The sequence below is a fragment of the Lupinus angustifolius genome, chromosome LG16, assembly GCF_001865875.1.
Source record: "Lupinus angustifolius cultivar Tanjil chromosome LG16, LupAngTanjil_v1.0, whole genome shotgun sequence".
Taxonomy (NCBI): domain Eukaryota; kingdom Viridiplantae; phylum Streptophyta; class Magnoliopsida; order Fabales; family Fabaceae; genus Lupinus; species Lupinus angustifolius.
Window position 1 is genome coordinate 17,876,533 of NC_032024.1, and position 19,514 is coordinate 17,896,046.

The 19,514-nt window shown below is 30.4% G+C and overlaps 2 protein-coding genes across 4 annotated transcripts; one reads left to right on the forward strand and one right to left on the reverse strand.

Annotated features, from left to right (window-relative positions):
* LOC109328996 (transcription factor bHLH94-like) lies at positions 621–2,908 on the forward strand. 2 transcript variants are annotated; one of them, XR_002105502.1, is made up of 4 exons: positions 621–1,331; positions 1,913–2,302; positions 2,413–2,600; positions 2,699–2,908. XR_002105502.1 is itself a non-coding variant. In XM_019562653.1 (3 exons), exons 1-3 carry the CDS (start codon positions 849–851, stop codon positions 2,512–2,514), a joined length of 975 nt encoding a protein of 324 aa, XP_019418198.1. In that variant the 5' UTR covers positions 622–848; the 3' UTR covers positions 2,515–2,908. The 2 variants fall into 2 exon arrangements, 1 of the variants encoding a protein (XP_019418198.1); XM_019562653.1 differs by having other exon boundaries at positions 622–1,331; positions 2,413–2,908.
* Positions 8,000–15,687, reverse strand: LOC109330208 (branched-chain-amino-acid aminotransferase-like protein 1). Of its 2 annotated transcripts, XM_019564291.1 has the most exons (20): positions 15,455–15,683; positions 14,753–14,851; positions 14,305–14,376; positions 14,002–14,094; positions 13,622–13,759; positions 13,453–13,511; positions 12,690–12,792; positions 12,406–12,594; positions 12,214–12,314; positions 11,818–11,872; positions 11,629–11,715; positions 11,489–11,540; positions 11,315–11,400; positions 10,412–10,465; positions 9,932–10,015; positions 9,433–9,504; positions 9,163–9,243; positions 8,973–9,008; positions 8,352–8,485; positions 8,000–8,238 (listed from the first exon to the last, which is right to left on the reverse strand). In XM_019564291.1, exons 1-19 carry the CDS (start codon positions 15,530–15,532, stop codon positions 8,354–8,356), a joined length of 1,671 nt encoding a protein of 556 aa, XP_019419836.1. In that variant the 5' UTR covers positions 15,533–15,683; the 3' UTR covers positions 8,000–8,238; positions 8,352–8,353. The 2 variants fall into 2 exon arrangements, with proteins under 2 accessions (XP_019419836.1, XP_019419837.1); XM_019564292.1 differs by lacking the exons at positions 8,000–8,238; positions 8,352–8,485; positions 8,973–9,008; positions 9,163–9,243; positions 9,433–9,504 and adding an exon at positions 9,634–9,701 and having other exon boundaries at positions 9,899–10,015; positions 15,455–15,687.

Here is a 19,514-nt window from a genome sequence, read left to right on the forward strand (position 1 = left end):
AAGTATGATATCATTTTCGTTTATTTTTATCTAGCATTTCTATTTTCTCTTCTATTATTTCTTTTCTTTTATGTTTGAAGATCTAATAATATGTGAATTAAAATTAGAAATTAAAAACAATTGGTACACAATAGAAATTTCAATTTTAAATTGATTACATTACTTCTGGCGGGTTCGGATTAGAGTCTTTGTTTTACCAAACTCGAATCCAAAAATTAAACACGAAAAAAACCCAAACCCAATTACATCAGGTTTCCCTATTAAATTCATGTTTGGTTCGGACAGATAACTATAAGTTCAATTTTCATTTTTATCTCTAATAAAGAACATATATCAAATAATGAGTTAGTTTAAAGAGATATGTTATGTTTTAATGTAAAAAGATATTTTATTCTCTTTTCAAATATACCATATTATATATAGATACATAAATGAGGGTGAGGTGTTACAAAAGTGAGAGTACCCCCAATAATTTCCCTCACTTCTTCCTTATCTCTCATCCTTTTTCTCTTAAAACTTGTCTATTTTTGTTTGCTGACTAAACTTTATATAGTTTTTTTATGTTCAGATTATTATATAATCAACAATTGAAATAGTTTATAAGTAGAAAAAACCTATAAAATTATTGTTTTTGCTTTAAGATGTGTCCAACTTCTGTATTTCCATTTTTCTCATACTCCTGCTAACAACGAAACTCCTCGATGATTTAAGGTTTGGGGTCGGGTAAATATATTTCAAGTGCAAAGGAGTGTCCAAATTGTATATATCTTCACCACAAAAGCCCCTTAAAAACTTCAAAAAATACTCCTAAAGCTAGAAAACTCAACAACTTAGTTTCTTCTTCTGTAATGTGTTTACCTGAGGGAGAAAGAGATAGAGTGAGAGACATGGCACTAGAAGCAGTAGTGTATTCACAAGAATACCCTTTTGGTTATTATGGATCAAACAAAAACATCTACAACAACAACAACTTCAACAACCTCGAAAAACATGAAGATGATGATGAACAAGTCTCAAATATTACATCTTTTCTACAAAACAATATAGAAAATAATTACCCTTATGGAGAATCATCATCATCATCAATGTTAATACCAAATATGAATAATATTGATGAAGTGCATGTTCCTAATAATGATGATGATGATGATATTCCAATATCTTCAGTGGTTTCTAGACCAAAGAGGAGAAGAGTGAAAAGCAGAAGGAACAAGGAAGATATTGAGAATCAGAGAATGACTCATATTGCTGTTGAACGTAACAGAAGAAAACAAATGAATGAGTATCTCTCTGTTCTTCGTTCTCTCATGCCTCAATCTTATGTTCAAAGGGTACTTTCATAACTTTTTTTGTTCAATTCCACCAAAAGTTGCTTATACCTTGTATATATGTATTATTTTTGAGGTAAAGAATTGAAATTTGTCTAAGGAACTTTTGATTATAGGAAGTTTTGAACTTAAACTAAACTGACAAGTTGGTCTAAGTGGCAATGAATTTAGTTTTCCTTAAGTAAGATTTATGATAAAGCATTACGGCGTTGTTCGATTTATGTAGTTGATCCGACCTAGTGGAATAAAAGTTTGATTGTTGTTGTTGTAAATAATATCTCCGGATTAGTTGGAGTCTAATGCACTCTTCTGATATAGAAACATTTCTATTCAAGAAAATATGTTAAGTAGTAAACTAAGAATTACTTCTTCTAAAGGATATACTTCTACTATCACTTGTTCTACAAAATAATTTGTTTTGGTTTTTATATTTTGTGTGAAAATAATGGGTTTTCTTTAGAAACTTACGATCATAGATTGCTTTAAACATAAAATGAGTTAATTCAGATATATAATTTGTATACATGGTTATGATTTTTGGTTTCTTGAAATGGGTATGTTTGTGATTTGATTAATAAATGCAGGGTGATCAAGCATCTATAGTTGGTGGTGCTATTAACTTTGTTAAGAAGCTTGAACAGAGGCTGCAATTTCTTGGTGCTAAGAAAGAAATAGTAGATGGTAAATTTGATGCAAATAAAAACATGTCTTTTTCTGATTTCTTCACTTTTCCACAGTACTCAACAAGTGCTACTTTCTGTGAAAATTCTGAACAAATGAGTGAAGTTAAGTCTGGTATTGCTGATATAGAAGTTACAATGGTTGAGACTCATGCAAATCTCAAAATAAGATCAAAGAAAAGACCAAAACAGCTTTTGAAAATAATCTCTAGTTTGCATGGAATGCATCTCACAATTTTGCATCTAAATGTTAATACCAATGGTGAAATTGTCCTCTATTGTCTCAGTGTTAAGGTTTGTCTTTCTCAACTTGCTTTTCACTTTTTTGTTGATTACGTAGCTTGCAACAATTCTAAATGACACGAAAGAATACTTATCGGCTGTTATTGCAAATATTGTTGTAGGTTGAAGATGATTGTAACCTTGGATCAGTGGATGAGATAGCTAAAGCTGTATCCCAAATGCTGAATAGGATTCAACAAGATGCAATAATGTTGAATGATTAAGATCTCAACTTCAAACAATTTGCACAATTTTTTTGGTTCAAATCTTTTAAATGATAAATATTTCTCGGGCGAGTCTTAGCGTGATGGTAAGTCCGTTACTACGTGGCCTATAAGTTACACTTTAAAATCCTGGAAGCAACCTCTCGTTTGCAAGTATAAAGTTGTATGTTTTTACTTTTTCCAGGTCACAATAGGTGTGAGCATCGTGCACCCGTAATTTCTGTCTTATTTCAAGTTGTACCTAATTATTGTAACTTGATGCTTTTTTTTTAACATACTGATTTGGCCTTGATGTTGGTTCATTGGACTTGGAGGAAGTTTTTTTGGTTCATTCCTTTTTACCTATGTCTTTTTAGCCAGCTAGCTAATTTGGATTTTTCTCATTCTCTCTCTCTATCTTGTCTTATTTTCCCTATGGGGTCAAGGTAGAGAAGGTTGTAGTGTAATGTGTTTGAGACATATTTAAGTGTTTGGTCACTTCTGCCTATATGAATCGGGATCCTCTGTCATAAAAAGATCAACTTCTCAAGTTTTTAGTCGATGAGATTTAACTAAATAATATTAAAATATAAGTTTTTATTTTAGGAATTTGCTTTTTACTTAATTGGAACTTTTTAATTAGTGGATACGAAATAACAACAGATTTCAAGACAATATTCCTTCGAATGTGGATGAGCTATCCCACATTTTGTGTCCTACTGTGTCTCGGTCTAATGAAAAGTTATCATATATTTGAAAAGAAAAATAAAATAAAAACATAAAGTAACATTTTTATGAAGTGATATCACCTGTCCCAAGAAACTATGTATCTTCTTGTCTCTATCCAATCAAATTACACCAACTAACATAATTTTGCTTTTATGATTTTCTTTATTTAATTGAATGACGCATTGTCATCGGTGGGGGACATCATTAGGGACGCAATCTGGGACAGAAGATCTCTTTTCCATTCTTATGCTATTTGGTGGGATATAATTGATCTGAGACATGAGTACATAAAATTTTGGAGAAAGAGGATCCTGATTCATGTTCCTCCTACTTGCATTGATAATGGCACACCATATTCTTGTATTCACTCGTCATAATTTTTATATAGTTCTATATTAACGTTTTTTTAAAATTGAACCACATATTAGATTATTAATACCTACCAATGATGGTTCAATTAGTTCAACAAATTAAATTTGCAATTGAATGATAACTGAAAACATGATAATGTCCTAACTAGAGACACAGTGGAGTCACAATATGACCAATTTCTCAATTTTTTGAAACATTTAAGGAAAAACCTGAATTTGATTTTTGTCTCATATCCACAATATAGCTGAAATAATATAAGAGAAAAAATGTATGCACTAATAGTGTATGAGTTTTATATACTGTCATTGTAATCATATATTATTAATGTTAATGTGTATGTATACACTAACAACGTAAGTGTTTTTACCCTGTCAGCAAATCAACTACCATTGATTTGTTAATTATCATTGTCTCTCAAACAAAAATAATATACATCAATAGTGGATGATGTACTGAAAGTGTAAAAAATTTACAATGTCAGTGCATGAATTTTAAACTCTATTGTTTAATCAACAATGACTTTTCAAAAAAAATAATACAAATAAAAAACATATAACATATTGAATGCATATAAAGATTTATAGTAATAAGCAAGGTCATAGAAAAATGACCATGGTTGACATTGTAGTTTAACACATTTGTTGGTAATTACAAATAAATGCAACATAGACATAATTACAAGTGCCCTCACAATACATTAGTCATAAATCAACGAGTGTTGGTTCAAGTGGTACATGTTTGATTTCCCTTAAGTAAGATTTTGGGTTCGAGTCTTGTGGATGAAGAAAATGTTCGCTGGGAGAGTTAGCCTCACATACTTGTGGATGTTCCCGATTCGGACAGGATTGCCTCCAGTACGAGGATAACTGTGGGTAACCAAAAAAAATACCTTAGTCATAATAATACTAATACAAGGATAGAATTAATCTGAACTATATATACTATTGCAAGAGCTTTTGTTGTGATGATTTGACTCAACTCAAGCATTGATGTAGTAGTTCCTATACAAAATTGATTAAATGAAAAGTAAAAATAAATCACTTTTGCATCATTGTTCAAAAGAAGATAAGTTGTGATAGATTTGAAGCAAAAAGGTGAAAGGAAAGTAGAGAACAACTTCAGAAATTAGAAGAACTAACCTTGCTAGTTTCTATGCATGCAACTTTAGAAAAATAGTGCTATATGTATATTTAATCACAACAACAACCAACCCATAATTTCACTATATGGGATTGACCATATGAACCGAATAATATCATAATATTCTATCATAAATCGTGTAAATCGACAAAATATCGATCTCTAAATCTTTCCTAATCATTTAGCATATGAGTTTCCTTGGTTTCCCTCTTCCTTTAGGAATTGAACTAACCTTTAATTCATCTATTTTCCTTAGTAAAAGTTCTAATGATCTCCTCTATACATATTCGATCTTAAGCCCAGTAAAAAAAACTTTATCGAATCTCTATCACATTTATTACATATAACTCATAGAAGCAAATATATCTGAGTGTACTATATTATATGATAACATCATAAAATTCTCTTTTCACTTTTACAATTTTTCTTCTTCTATAAATAGCAATATACAAGTAAAAGAGTGCAAATGATTAGGGCATTGAAATTTGATGGTAAAAATAATGGCCCCATCAAAGTGTACGATGTTTGTTCCAATCCCTATGTAAAAGAAATGAAAGAAAGTTGGATTTGATAGTTGTGGACTCATCTAATATAGCAGAATCAATAGGATCAAGAAGTTACATTATTACACATGTTCATAAAAATAAAATAAAAAGGTTAAACATGTATGAACAATTTTGTTAAAAGCAAAGACTTTTTTATGGTTAATTTTCCCATTTGAGTGATTTGAGTAAGGAAATAAAGTATCTCGACAAATCTTTGTTTACGAAATGAGTTTTAAAGATGAAGAAAATTAAATGAAAGGTTTTAAAGTTATTTCATAAGTGAATTTCATGACTTTAAAGCCTTCAATTCTTTTCATTCCTTACCAAAGCTTAACTCATAAATCGACTTTAAAAATAATGAAATAATTGTCATTAATTATCACTTCTGAAAACTTAAATATTTAGTGAAGACAAATAGGTGAACAACTTTTTGAAGATGAAGCATTAAGGCAACTTTCCTTATGATAATTTCAAATATCAAAAACTATAAAATATGAGATGATGATTGTGCAATTTATGTCCTTTTCCATATTTATGTAATATCAGATTCTAAAAGTTTGTGAAGCCCAACAAAATATAATAAAAATAAAAATTCATTAATTGTTTATGAAGCTCCAAGGTTGTCTTTTAGAAGATTCCAACTATAGCACCATTTTGTTTGTATCTTCTCATTCTCTTGTGAGTAACATGCATTCAAAGATTCCAATCTAAATCTCTCTCTCTAGTATATTATTTTAAAGTTTGCTAGTGAAAAAGAAAGGGAATGAAGCAAAAGTGTTATTAAATACCATTTATACCAAGACATAAAAGATGGGTCTTGGATTAAAGTTCTAAGGAAATTATAGAAAACATACAAAAAGAGACACCAAGATTATGGATTCATTGCATGAATATTGAATATGAGCTTAAGGTAAAGGGAGTAATCTGTTGTGCCACAACTTTGTGTCATTCCATATGTTAGGAAATATAATTGGCTAAAAAAATATTTAATAAATATAATTTTAACTTAAATAAATTTTTTCAACCAATCAAAATTGATGATGATATAAAAAGTAGGATAACAAATCCTAAGGTAAAGGGGTAAAGAAATTAAGGTGAGTTCCTTTATTTGATCAAATGGGATAAAGCAAAAAGGGATAAAGTCTTTTACTAAAACAATGACAATCATCACAAAAGTAGGAAAAACATACACTAATAATTGAAGGAACCAAAGTGAATTTTAGTATATACCCTATGTTAGGTTCACATGCTTGATTACTTTTGATATTGATATATATTTGTATGTGAAGTTTCATATGAAGTTACATTAACCAAAACCAATATATTATAGCCTTTAAGTCATTGTGGAATGCATTTTAAATTCCTAATTACATATTCTTAACAATGACAATAAAGGTAACCCATCCTATATCTTTCTTAATGTTTTTGATTGAATGTCCTGAAAGAATAATAATCAGAATTCGAGCCCTAGACCTCACAAGTAAAATTCTCATGGGATATATAGTTCACTTCCATTGCTACAAATCACTTTTGGGTCGATCTCTCAACCCTTTTATTCTTTGAAAAAAGTTAATAATTATTCTTTGATTTTATACACCGTAAAAACTAATATTAAATTCAAACATTATTTATTTGCTAATTAAATTTTGGAAGAGAATTGAAGCAAGGAACTAGGAAAAGTTTATACAAAACTATGAAATACACTTGCAATTGAAAGAGTTATTAAGCCTTTCTTTTCTTTTTATTCCCCATCGAAAACCAATTGACAATCAAATCCTACAAGACAAAAAAACAACACAAGAAATAAAGATTGCTTGGTCTGGCCAAGAATAAAATTAGATGAACAAAATTTGAAAATTGTATTTAACATCATAAATATTAATCTTTATTCATCACTTGATTTTATTTTTATGCATTCATGTATTTCAAAATACATCTCACAATAGTAAGGTAGAGAAAAAAAATTCTCATATTTATTATACAAAAAAAAGAGAGCCTTGTGCATGTTTATGCATTGGTTACTTTATTGATTTTGACATATTTTCCCAATAAAATGAGAAAAAATAGGTAATATTTGATAGGGTGTTAGAACAAGACATGAAAAAAAAAGGATTCAAAATCTCAAGCAACTTGGTTAAGTCTACTCTTACCATTTGCATCAAAGAAAATTGGCAAAATGAATAATAATTTTTATAATATGCAACATCAAAAATAAAAAGTGTGAAAGAAGTCCAAAAACTAATTCTCCTATTAATGATCTTTCTAAATAAACCTCTAGACTCCTAAATTAAAAAGTCATTGAATGTTTTTCATTTTTTATTTTTTCACAACATTGACTGAATTTGCTTTTTATACAATTTTTTATTTATTTAATAGTGAGAAAATTGATAGAAAGATGTTAAGAAAATATAACAAAACTTGTACCAAAAGGTTGGCAAATATATCAATTCCATTTATCTTTCATATAATCTTTTATTTCCTAGCCTTATATTTAACCAAAGTGATAGAATTAGATTTTTGAGGCTCCCACTTAGTCGGATCCGAAGATGGTAGAGATACACAAACTTACTCTCACAGGTGGAGAAACTATTTCCAGGATTTGAACCTGTAACCTCATGGTCAGTAAGCAACAACCGTATCGTTGCGCCATTAATCTGATTCTTGAGTCATTCAAGTGACTCACAAATAAGATTATTATTTACCAAGTGCTCACAAATATGTAAACAATAACATTATTATTTATTTCCAAACATCCACAACTACTTGCACCTCTAATAAAGGGTGCATAATAACAGATTAATGTCAAAATGTTATAAGCACTTTTTTCTAAGCAATTCAAGAAAAAGCCAAACATATAATAAGTGATTACATTTTTATTCTTTTTTGTGAGAGAAATGTTAAGATATATGTAGCTCACAGTCATAGTAAGCCATCAACTTCAACTCACTTCAAAGCAGACTAGAAAAAAGGGAAAGGAAAAAAGTGATTATGGAAAAAATTAAGAGCAACAAATTTAGTGTTGCAAAGTGTAAAAGTTGTTTCCATAAGCAGAAGAGAAAAAGTGTTATACCTTTTCAGGTCTTAAGGTAGGTTGGTATTGGTACACCAAACTCTTGTTCTGTCAATTTTTTATAAGCAGCTTGCAATCTTCGAGTTACTGGTCCTACTTCTCCATTGCCAATTACACGACCATCGACCTTCACTACCTAAACGAGGTATCCGACAAAGTTTACAATCGTCATTTCTGCTAATAATCCGACACAACATGGATACGAGTATACGGCAAGTTTTAGAAATTATACGATACAACACAATTATGATACAAGATATAAAATTAATATAAGGTTAACATAGACGCATAAATATTAAAATCCGGGAACAATGTTTTAACACTTAGCACAGGCAACTTCAAACATAATAAAACGCAACGTTCTTCTAACTATTGTGACATTTTCATCTACAACGGAACAAAAACTGAAAATAAATCTAACTATTAGAACTACGTAAGGCGCGATTCTACCATCTTTTTTCTACATAAGTTTGCCATTGTGATCTCATTTATAACAATGAACATTCTTTTCATGTGTCTAATCATTTGTGCAGTTGACGATGAAAGGAGCCTCTCAATATTCTAGAAACATACCCAGCTTTTCGGGATAAAGTTCAATAGATAAGGTATAATAAGGCACTTACTGGGCTTAGTTCTCCCATTGTTCCGGTCGTCCATACCTGCAAGATAGCCTTCTAGTCACAACTCGACATAGATTTGAATATTATTTATCTACCTATATACATAAAGGGGGCATAAATTTGTGGCCGAAGTCGATATTGGAACAAAATGTGTTTAGAATTTTGTTTGAAATGGCAAATATTATATGTGAACCTCGTCTGCAGTATGCACTTCCGATAAGCTGATTCTGCGCTCCTCTAAGATTAACTGCTCCTTCACCACAAGATCCATTACCTGAAATTACGAAACAGAAGAGTTCTATCGATATAAGAGAAAAAGAGTGCTAACAGAATGACATTCTGAAAAGTACTACTTATAATTGAAATCGGTGCTCGGATGCCATCTTATACTGGGATCTGAACATACATGCTACTTTATATAAAGAAATTGGTTTAAAAAACCGGGTTAATTTATACAACTTACCGTTGCGCGTGTAATACCAGGAAGACAGTAATCGGCATGGGGTGTTAAAACACGACCCTTTTTAACTATGAACTGCACAAAGAAGAGCAACAAGATAAGTCAAGGTTTTCCAAATAATTAGATGTAGTCATTCTCTGTTGCAAGCCAACCCTGCTGCGAAAAGAAAAGCCCGTGATCTTTCTCGGAAGAGAGAACTAACACAATTTTGTCACCCTGTGAGACTATAAGGTGAAGATATACAAACAACATATTTGCCGAAATGTTACAGCCTGTCAGGTAATGATTTCATATTATTTCATCCATGCATTGATTTGAATGATTAGTCATTATCTCAAAGTCATTCATACTGAGATTTTTTTATTTTTTTTTATTTTGTATGTCAATGGTCCAAAGCTTAGGCTCCGAGAACAATCTCATTTCTACCGAATAAGCCTTAGCATATCATTATCAAAAGGAGAACAAAGACCCTTTTGAGAATTTCGGAAAATTGAGAACATACCATGTTAGTTGCATTGGTTTCAGATACATAACCATCTTGGTCAAGCATGATAGCATCATCTGCTTTTGCATTATTGCCTTCAATCTGCACCAGGTCAAATGATAACATTTACGTAACGTTACTAGAAATATCATCGAGAATTGCAGGATGCAACAAAAATACGGTTCCTATCATGTTTGTACCAGTTAATCAAATTATAGTGTCCTATAATTGCTTTTGTGGCAATGAATCGTCGATGCAACTCAGCATATAGGCATCGATAAGAAGCAGAAATTGCATTTATTTGCCGATATTAAATTATCCATAATACAGTACTATCTATTTCTGTGTTGACATTACTCTAAGGATTAACCTGTCAAATTTCATGATTAACTCAATAACCATCCTTGCCGAAATAGAAATCATCGGCTCGCAATAATAGTATTCCGTACATTTGGTTGATTACTACATGTAAAAATCTTGAAGAGCATAAGAAAATACCTTCGCAAGTATGTTATTGAGGAGGTTATTGTGATGAATCTTTGAATCCAAATTCTGTTAAAGAAAACAAGAAAGGAGAAGCAACAAAGTCAACTGAATGATCTAAAGAAGTGCTTGAACAAAGAGAAATTATTATAATGGCATGAAAATCATCAATTAAAATAGCTTAAAATTGATGATAAAAAAAATTAAACTAAATAGACTTCAAATATATTTTAGGCAAAACTAGTAGATTCGTTCTCCCGAGTTATTTTCTGATTTCAAGTTAGTCATATAAGTTTTTTCTGTTCCAAATAGGTTGTCCTCTCAATTATTTTTTATTTTCAAACAAATCCTTCAAGTTATTTTATGTTTCGGGTCTTATAAGTTATTTTTTCGTTATATTTGTAGCCTAAAATCTATTTTTTAATGGTGCAATTTCATAAAACTAGTAGAGAGGGATTTTGTATATATTTATCGGTAGGACCAAAATTGTGAGTTTTAGTTAAGAATTGAGAGTTGAGTAAAAATGTATTGGTAGGACCAAAATGAAACAAAAACAAGTTACAGGACCAACTTGGAATCAGAAAATAAACAAATCTACTAGTTTTACCTACTTTTTATTTAGGATACTTTTAGATATAGTCAAATATATAAACTATAGCCAAGTTTGACAATTCTAACTCCGGATAATTCGATTTTGAACCACTGCTAACAAAAAATAATATTTTTCTTTCTTCAATATGTCGACTCCCGAACTCGGATTCTAAGAAAGTGGCATTACTACTAAGATGATATAGCAGAAAAGTAGTGATATTTACTGTTACATAATATAGGATTGAATGTTCCATAGTAACTAAAAAATAATTAAAAAATAAATAACATCACTTTTGATACCAACAAGTACCCAAATAAGGAACTTACATTTGGTGAATTACGGCGTGTTGTAGCAGCAACAAGAACTATACCACGCGTATTGTCATATACCGGGGGCTTCCATTCAGCAAGTACTGCATAAGATTGAATGTGCGATATATTATGCCATGCACATTATCATTGTTACTCATTTTGTGCAGCTGTGAAGGGATATGAAGTTACCAATTAATGTGCATCCGTAAAGATTGAACGCCGGGCTCATCCCAGAAGTAACCTCGAGAGAGAGAGAAAAGCACTTTAATAAACTTTGAAGAATTTACAAAACTGAAATGATAAGTGAGAGATAGACTGAGTAAAAAAACCTTCTTCCCTCGTGTTAGAGAAAGACGGATGTGTGAATTGTCAAACATGCCATTTCTAATTAGAGTTTTGAATATTGCTTCCTTAATCTGCAAGTATCGGAACTCGTTATGATGCTAACCTAAACAAGACTAAAGATAACGGCATCTAGTGCTTTGCTTTACTCTGAAATAAATGTATCTTGAACTCACCTCATCTCGAGTTGGAACGTTTTCAAAAGCCAAGGCTTTTGCTGAATCAAACAACCTGATGAGAAGCAAGACATGTCAGAGATCGATAACAATGATGGAGAGCAGATATTTTTACGGGTCAAATCTTATATTAACAGTACAGAATATGTGACCTTCAGGTTTAGTTTTAAACCGATGAAACGTAAAACGATATTACATAACTGACAAATACACACACTAAGTCAAAAATCATTACTTGATGAGAAATGCACTAAAAATGTTGAGCTAAAAAACTCCTGTTGATGAATTTTATGTGTAATAATTTAACTATATACTTAGGTTGAAAAAGAGAAGCAGATACTACAGATGCAACACATAGCATGTGCAAAATGAATTTAGAAAAGAGCATCAGAGTACCTGTCTAGATGTTCCTCGAGCTTAAATACCTTTCCGTTATATACTCGGAGACCCTCCCAAACCGAGTCACCTCCTTGGACAACCGAATCAAACACCGAAACCTGATGGATCACAGGGTAACAATTAAAAACCATGAGAAAATGCACATCAATCACATAAACTAGAAGCCAGTGTGATGATACGAGCAAGTACCTTTGCGCTATCACGTGGTACAATCTCATCACCAACCCAAGCAAGCAATTTCTCATTTTCAGGAACCGGAAGATTGGGAGGAGGTAAAGGAGAGCTCAGAAGAGATGACTTTCTCCTCACATGGCGCCGAAGCATATTGTAAAGGGGTAAACTTTGCTCCAACAAATCATAGTGAGAAAACGGAAACGGCTACAAATAAGATAACAATACAGCATCAAATAACACTCTCGACTCTTCACAAAAGAAATTAAACTGGAATCATACTACAAAAAATAACCGCAAACCTGAGGATATGTTTTTGCTTCCTTAAAACAAGTAGATTTATGTACAGATGAATACCACCAAGGGGCCCAAACACCATCTACCGATTTCGGACCTGCTTCCCAACTGGAAAGTTTTCGAATTGTCAACTTGTCATGTGTGTATGCAAAATAATTACTGCATGAGATCAATAATAAGAACATTCTTCTATATACTCAGTAGTAACTTAACGGGTCTCATGTTTGTAGCAGATTCAATTTCCGCAAATGATCTTCGTCTCAATTTACCTCCCCTTATCCCTTACCCCCTACCTCGGCCCCATCCGGGGGTCATCTAGAGGACTCACATGGGCATCCAATACCAAGCCCACATGATGGGTCTAGTATTACCAAAAAAAATTAATAATAACGCTATGAATGGCTCAACAAAAGTTTCCAATTAATGGATGTCCGAAAAATACTGAACTCTTAGATGATGGCAACTTGAAAACATTGAAAAAGGATGACTAGAAAAAGACGTCGCATGGGTTTTCAATATCAACATATTTGAATATACACAGAATGTAGATAAGCACCATATGAAATATAGAACATAAAATCACTATTTTTGATTGCATTAAAGCAAGGAAGATAAGTTGAGTTTCAACAATACACAGATCATCCATCCACCATTTCACATTTCCGAGAAATAAACCCAATTATTTTTTCCTTTCAATTATTTATTATTTTTCTTTGGTTGAGGGAGCAATTTGAAATTTCTAAAATGACAAAAAATAAATCTGCATACTTGAGCATTTCAGGCTGGAAAGGAATCTTCAAATCATCACAAAGACCCCGAAGAGTAGTCTGCAAATTAACAAGATTATGATATTGATGCAAGATAATAAAAAATAACCGGAACAATGGGAGAATCAAAAGTGTTAAGAATCAAGCATATGCTCAAAGAGCTGAGATACCTCAGGATCTTGTTGAAGTTCTGCAGCGTCAATAACCGGTGGAGGCTTTCCGAGCTCACGAAGCTCATTGTATATAGAAACCAGCTCTGCCAAACCCAACTCAAAGAAAGATGGAGGGACAACCTTGTCAAAGGATGGCTGGACAAACAAGGTGATGCATACAAGAATCATCGGTCAGTGACGAGTGGAGTATATAAAACCGAATATCACAAGACTAACAAAGCATTTGCAAAACTCGTAAGTCTAAAATGAAATTCTTAGACTTCTCACAAGCCAAAAAAATTTCAGTGTAGATAGATCCGTATGTTTTGGACCAGTACTACATGTGCTTACGAAAAAAATATATGCGGAACTGACTTAATAAGTGAAAGACATCTTACCAATATGTCGAGAGGATTTCTTATCAGAATGAAGTGCTTTCCTTTCTTCATTAGATCATCTGTCAAACCTTGTAACCGTTGCTTAGACATATGCTGCAGGCAATGAAGTAATGATAAATCACGTAGTTTAAATAAACAAAAGTCTAGGTTTTGACGACTTATCATTTATTATACAAGTTCTATATCATTTATGTACGTAAGTATGGGTCGTGTAAATCGGGATGCGACAGTATGTATGCCTATGTATGACTTGAGAGAGTAGAATTAGACAGAGCTTCTGTGAAAAACCGATATGTTCTTTACCTTACAGAATCTGTACTTTTTCCTTCCTGGACCAAAAATTATGTCGTTAACAACCTTATTTCCATCAGGTTCCTGTTACAATTGAAACACCGACATTTCAGTATGAAGCAAAAGAAGAGAATATGCAATATACAATTAAATATAATCAAAGAAGAAGAGGTGTATCAGCACAACTGCAAGGTTTTAAAATATGGTCTCCAACCGCAACTAAGGCTGCAACATTGGGGTTTTGGATATCTTTGCAGCCACAATTACGAACACATTTTCCCAGAATTGCTGCAATTACAGTAAATGCAACATAACCACAGACACGATTTAAAACCTTCAGCACAAGAGCCAGTCATCTTAAACATACCAAGAAGCAACAACAGTGACTCGGTGAATAGAGATAAGCTAAACCGTGAAACAACGATGGAGTAGTCATAGCACAAGAAAATTACAAACATACCATTTTGGAGAGCACCTCCTCTCTGTAGGGTCTATCAACACCTGTTACCCGAAGGAAATGTGCATAGAGAGGTTCATCCAGCACTTCTACGTCATTCCTCTAGATACCACAAACGAAACACCGATAATCAGGCAAGCATCAAGCCAAAAAAACACGGAAACACCAAAATCAGAAGCATGATTTTTCATGCAAACCTCAATTAATAGCAATGCACAATCAAGAATAATTGTGTTGCCACAAATAACATCTATACCACTATCTATGTGAACCTTTGCGCCACTCGCTCTAATTGATCGAGAAAATAATTTCTTCTTTCTTGACCAACCGGATCGAGTGACACAAGAGTTCGCATAGATAATGAGTTACAGGTGAAGTTATCCTACAAGGAAAACATCAATTCTGCATGTAATCATTAATGGATAACATCACATTCACCATAGTTTGTGTTGCTCCTTGTGCAACAAACTTGCTTGTAATTAGTCAAAAATACATGAAACTATTGAAATTTTAATACATATTCCATTTTTTCTTACAAATCACAAGTCTTAAAAAAAGTAAAAAACTATGACCAATTCTTAATAAACAAACCATCTTCAATTAATTCAATATTATATCTCAAAGTTTGCAACTTTGCATGCAAAAAATGGAAAATCTGGAATAAAAAATGAAAAATAAAAAGTGGGTAAGATGAAAAAAAGATACCTGAGAAAAAGAATACATGAGACTAGTACTAAGGGATCTAGGAGCAGACCATGAATGAATCACTTCACTCTCTCCCATCTCTCTATAATTTTTCTCTCTGATATTATTAGTTTCAACAATCACAATACTAAAAACTCAACTTTCTAATTCTGACACAACAAGATTTCAGACAAACACAACCTTGAAATAGATCACTGTTTTTTTTATTTTTATATTATGTTTTATAAGATAATGATGATTATGGATAGTTTTGGATTTTTGTGTGCACGTGCCTAAATGGTTATGATATTTATTTATTGTGGGTACTATGTGTTACCATCTTTATTTTTTGTGTAAATCTATGTAATTATGTCACTTTATGTGTTTCTAAGTACTTCACCGATAAGTTAATTCAAGTGATACATGTTTGATCCCTTAAGTAAGGATTTAAGAAGCCAAAAAAAGTAATGATTCCTTCCCATTTTTTGTACTCCCAATAATGTTTTTTTGGGTAAAAAATAAATTCTTTTGGGGTTCGTAATTCCCCTCCCGATAAGTGTCGCTTGTCGGAATTGTATCTTCAATCTTAAAAATTAAGTGAAAATACAATTATTTTAAAAAATCATAATAATAATGCCTTCCTTTTTAATTTTTTATTCTTATTTTTATCATGTATTTTTAACGTTATTGACAAATAATCATTTCATAGTCTCATGAAATTATAAGTGACCAAATATTTTAAAACAAATTTGCATTCTTTAAATAAAAAATTATTTTAAAACGAAAGAAGTATGCCCCTCAAAAACATATTTGGTATATGCCATGTTTTTTTAGTAAGAATAAATTATAATATCACATTAAAAAATGTCATGTTTTCTAGTAAAACACCCTAAAAATCTCCGTAAAAAAATGTCATATGCCACCTAAACTAATATATATAACATATAGATACACGTAAGAATAATGTGTTATTGTGAAAAATAAAACCATTTAATATAAATAATTGAATTTTAATTGAATGGTTAAGATTAAAAGTTACATAAACTAAGTTTTAAGTCTAATCATTCATGAGTGTTTGTAATGTCAAATTTATTATTAAACTGATCTCAATTAAATCATCATCTATATATTATTATATTATATATAAATATATATGTAATGGTATATCATATATTTATATATTTACCCTTTAATATAAATGATGTTATTTCCTAATCAATTAACTGCATCTTATGTCTTGATAGGCATGTATAAGAAATTATATATCGAGTCTTTATTAATTATTAATGAGTGTTCAAGAGGGACAATATAATAACAGTAAAGTCTTAGAAAACTCATATTTACATTTCTTGATATGTCATATCATTATTTTCAATACAAATTAATTATTTTTAATTCTTTAAACAATAATATAAGGTCGCTTGTTATCATTATTTATTTCATTTGTCATGACTCATGACTCCTTACACACACACAAAAAACTAACCAAAAAGAAAAATGTATCCCTATACCTTATTCAAGTATAGCATGTATATCAAAGAGTTATTTTTTTTTGTTTGTATAATTATAATATTTCTTTAATTTATCGGTGCCAAATTAATTAATCTTTTTAGAGTATATGACTTTTCTTTTTAATAAATGTCTCATAAAAAAAATCAAAATTTTGACAATTTGGTTTATCAAAAAAATACAGGAGTCTTACCGATGCCTATCTGGATGTAATAAAAAAGATCTATTACATATTCGCCCTTAGTCAAAAGGGAACATATATTTTGCCTCACATCTTGTGTCACTCTGTGCATCATGAATTATGATTAATTGAAGAAAAAAATTAAGTTAAAATTTTAATTATTAACTATTTTTAAACCAAACAGAACACATAGTACATTGAGTGACACAATATCGTAAGATAGAACGCGGTCGATAATAACAAAATGTTACCATGTATGTCACGTGGTCCACAATAGTTTCTTATCATAATAGTTTTTTGTGTATATAATGTTGAAAGAATAACTTCCGTTCTTTGTATGATCATGACCTTGCAATTTTGTCTTCTAACCCTTTTAACATAAGACATAATTATATTTTATTCGCATACCTAATTAGTCATTTATATTTGTAATTAATCAATTCCGTATTAACTTGTACTCAATTTCACAAATTATTTTTTATTTTATTAAATAATTACATTTAATATATAATGATATATATAACAATTATCGATAATCTATGTTTTTTTCAATAAAAACACATTTATTTTATGTTATATAAGTTTTGAAATCTTGTATAGAAAAAATAAGTTTTGAAATTTATAGTTTTATAGATGATGTACTTACACAAAATAATTGATTTTACATATTATGAAATTATTATGTTCATTAATAAAATAATTTATGATTGATCATTATTGATTTTATTCACAAAAGTTGCCTTTCACAAAAGTGGTACATTCCAATAATTACAAATCCTCTAATTTATTGGGTACACGTGTTATGCACTAATTTTCTTTATCCATGCCTTCTTTGTACTATTTTCTATAAATAAGAAAAAATGTATATATATATATGGGTTGTATACATTATTACTACATTATTTATTATTCATATTTTATTATTATTGTCTTTTCAAAAAAATAATTTAAATGAATAATAAATAATATAATAACTATATATAAATATTTATACTAACTTTGCATAGATATTATATTCAAATATCATTCATGTTCATCATTCATGTTTTATGTTTCTATTCACTACTTTTTTTCAAATAAGAGTAAATTATATTAATACTCCTAATATCTAATTATATTCATATTTGTAGACATATAAGTTAGAGCTGATTTATATAAAGAGCGTAATATATATGTATTTTTATAATAAATATTTATATAGTCAATATATTATTTATTATTCATTTGTATTATTTTGTTTAAAAAATAATAATTTTTATAGCTTCATTAAATCTTATAATTTCAAAGTGATTGGTGTAATTTATTTTATTATTTAAAAACCAATACGAATCCTGGGTCTGGTCCCATGAATAATGAATATTGTGAAATTGTTTGAAAAGCATTGACCCATTTCAACCATTAATATTATTCACCAATAAATTGATTTCATCAAATATAACCCATTCCTTTTTGGTAAACATATCCATTTTGTAATAAGAATCAAACTTCATTAATGAAAGCATGAGAGTCTTTTCTATTTATGGTAAAGGAATATATAAGACTATAACTACAAATAATGAGAATATTTTATTAACTTTGAATGTCACCTTTCACAATAATATCAAAGACATTGAAATCATTCATAACTAAGTGCTGGAATTGAAAATGAGGAGTAGCAAAATATTACTACATAATCCATTAATATATTCTTATTATCAGCCAAAAGTAAAAGCAGAAAAGTATTGAATACAAGCTTAATATTATATAGCTCAAGATTATAAGTCAGATTTTCCACTTCAAAAGGGTAGCTTTATGCAACTCCAAACTCCAAAATATTAATTAAATTTAGTGTAAATATTTATTTTAGTCTCTCATATTTTTAATTTTATCAGTTTAGTCCTTCAAAATATTAATTTTTTTGGTTCATTCCTTTTTACCTGTGTCTTTTTAGCCAGCTAGCTAATTTGGATTGTTCTATTCTCTCTTTGTCTTCTCTTATTTTTCGTATGGGGTCAAGGTAGAGAAGGTTGTATTGTAGTGTGATTGAGACATGTTTAAGATATTTTATAATATTTGGTATGGACTAATTTGATTAAAAAAAGAAGACTAATTTGACCCACCAAATTTGAAATTTTTGGAAACCAGTTTAGGTCTTTTCTTTTTTCTCAACAACTAAATTAGTAAGGTCGAAAAATATGATAAACTAAAATGAGTATTTATTCTTAAATTTATATTATTTGTGCACTTATGGGTCCAACCAAATTTGTCCCTAATACAAACTTTATGTATCTCATCTCATTCAAAGTATATTCCATCTGTCCCAACAACTTCCATGGCTAAAAGCTCTTACATCAACAACGGATCATTAATCTCATTAGGTGTATTTAGATTCATGAATTAAACGACACCATA

Excerpts from the sequence above, each read along its gene's own strand:
- LOC109328996 (XM_019562653.1), top strand. The coding sequence starts at position 849 with ATGTGTTTACCTGAGGGAGAAAGAGATAGAGTGAGAGACATGGCACTA. Across the intron at positions 1,332-1,912 it reads CTCAATCTTATGTTCAAAGG|GGTGATCAAGCATCTATAGT; the intron begins GTACTTTCATAA and ends TAATAAATGCAG. Across the intron at positions 2,303-2,412 it reads TCTATTGTCTCAGTGTTAAG|GTTGAAGATGATTGTAACCT; the intron begins GTTTGTCTTTCT and ends ATATTGTTGTAG.
- LOC109330208 (XM_019564291.1), bottom strand. The coding sequence starts at position 15,532 with ATGGGAGAGAGTGAAGTGATTCATTCATGGTCTGCTCCTAGATCCCTT. Across the intron at positions 14,095-14,304 it reads AAAAGTACAGATTCTGTAAG|CATATGTCTAAGCAACGGTT; the intron begins GTAAAGAACATA and ends CATTGCCTGCAG. Across the intron at positions 12,793-13,452 it reads TTCCAGCCTGAAATGCTCAA|TTGGGAAGCAGGTCCGAAAT; the intron begins GTATGCAGATTT and ends AAAACTTTCCAG.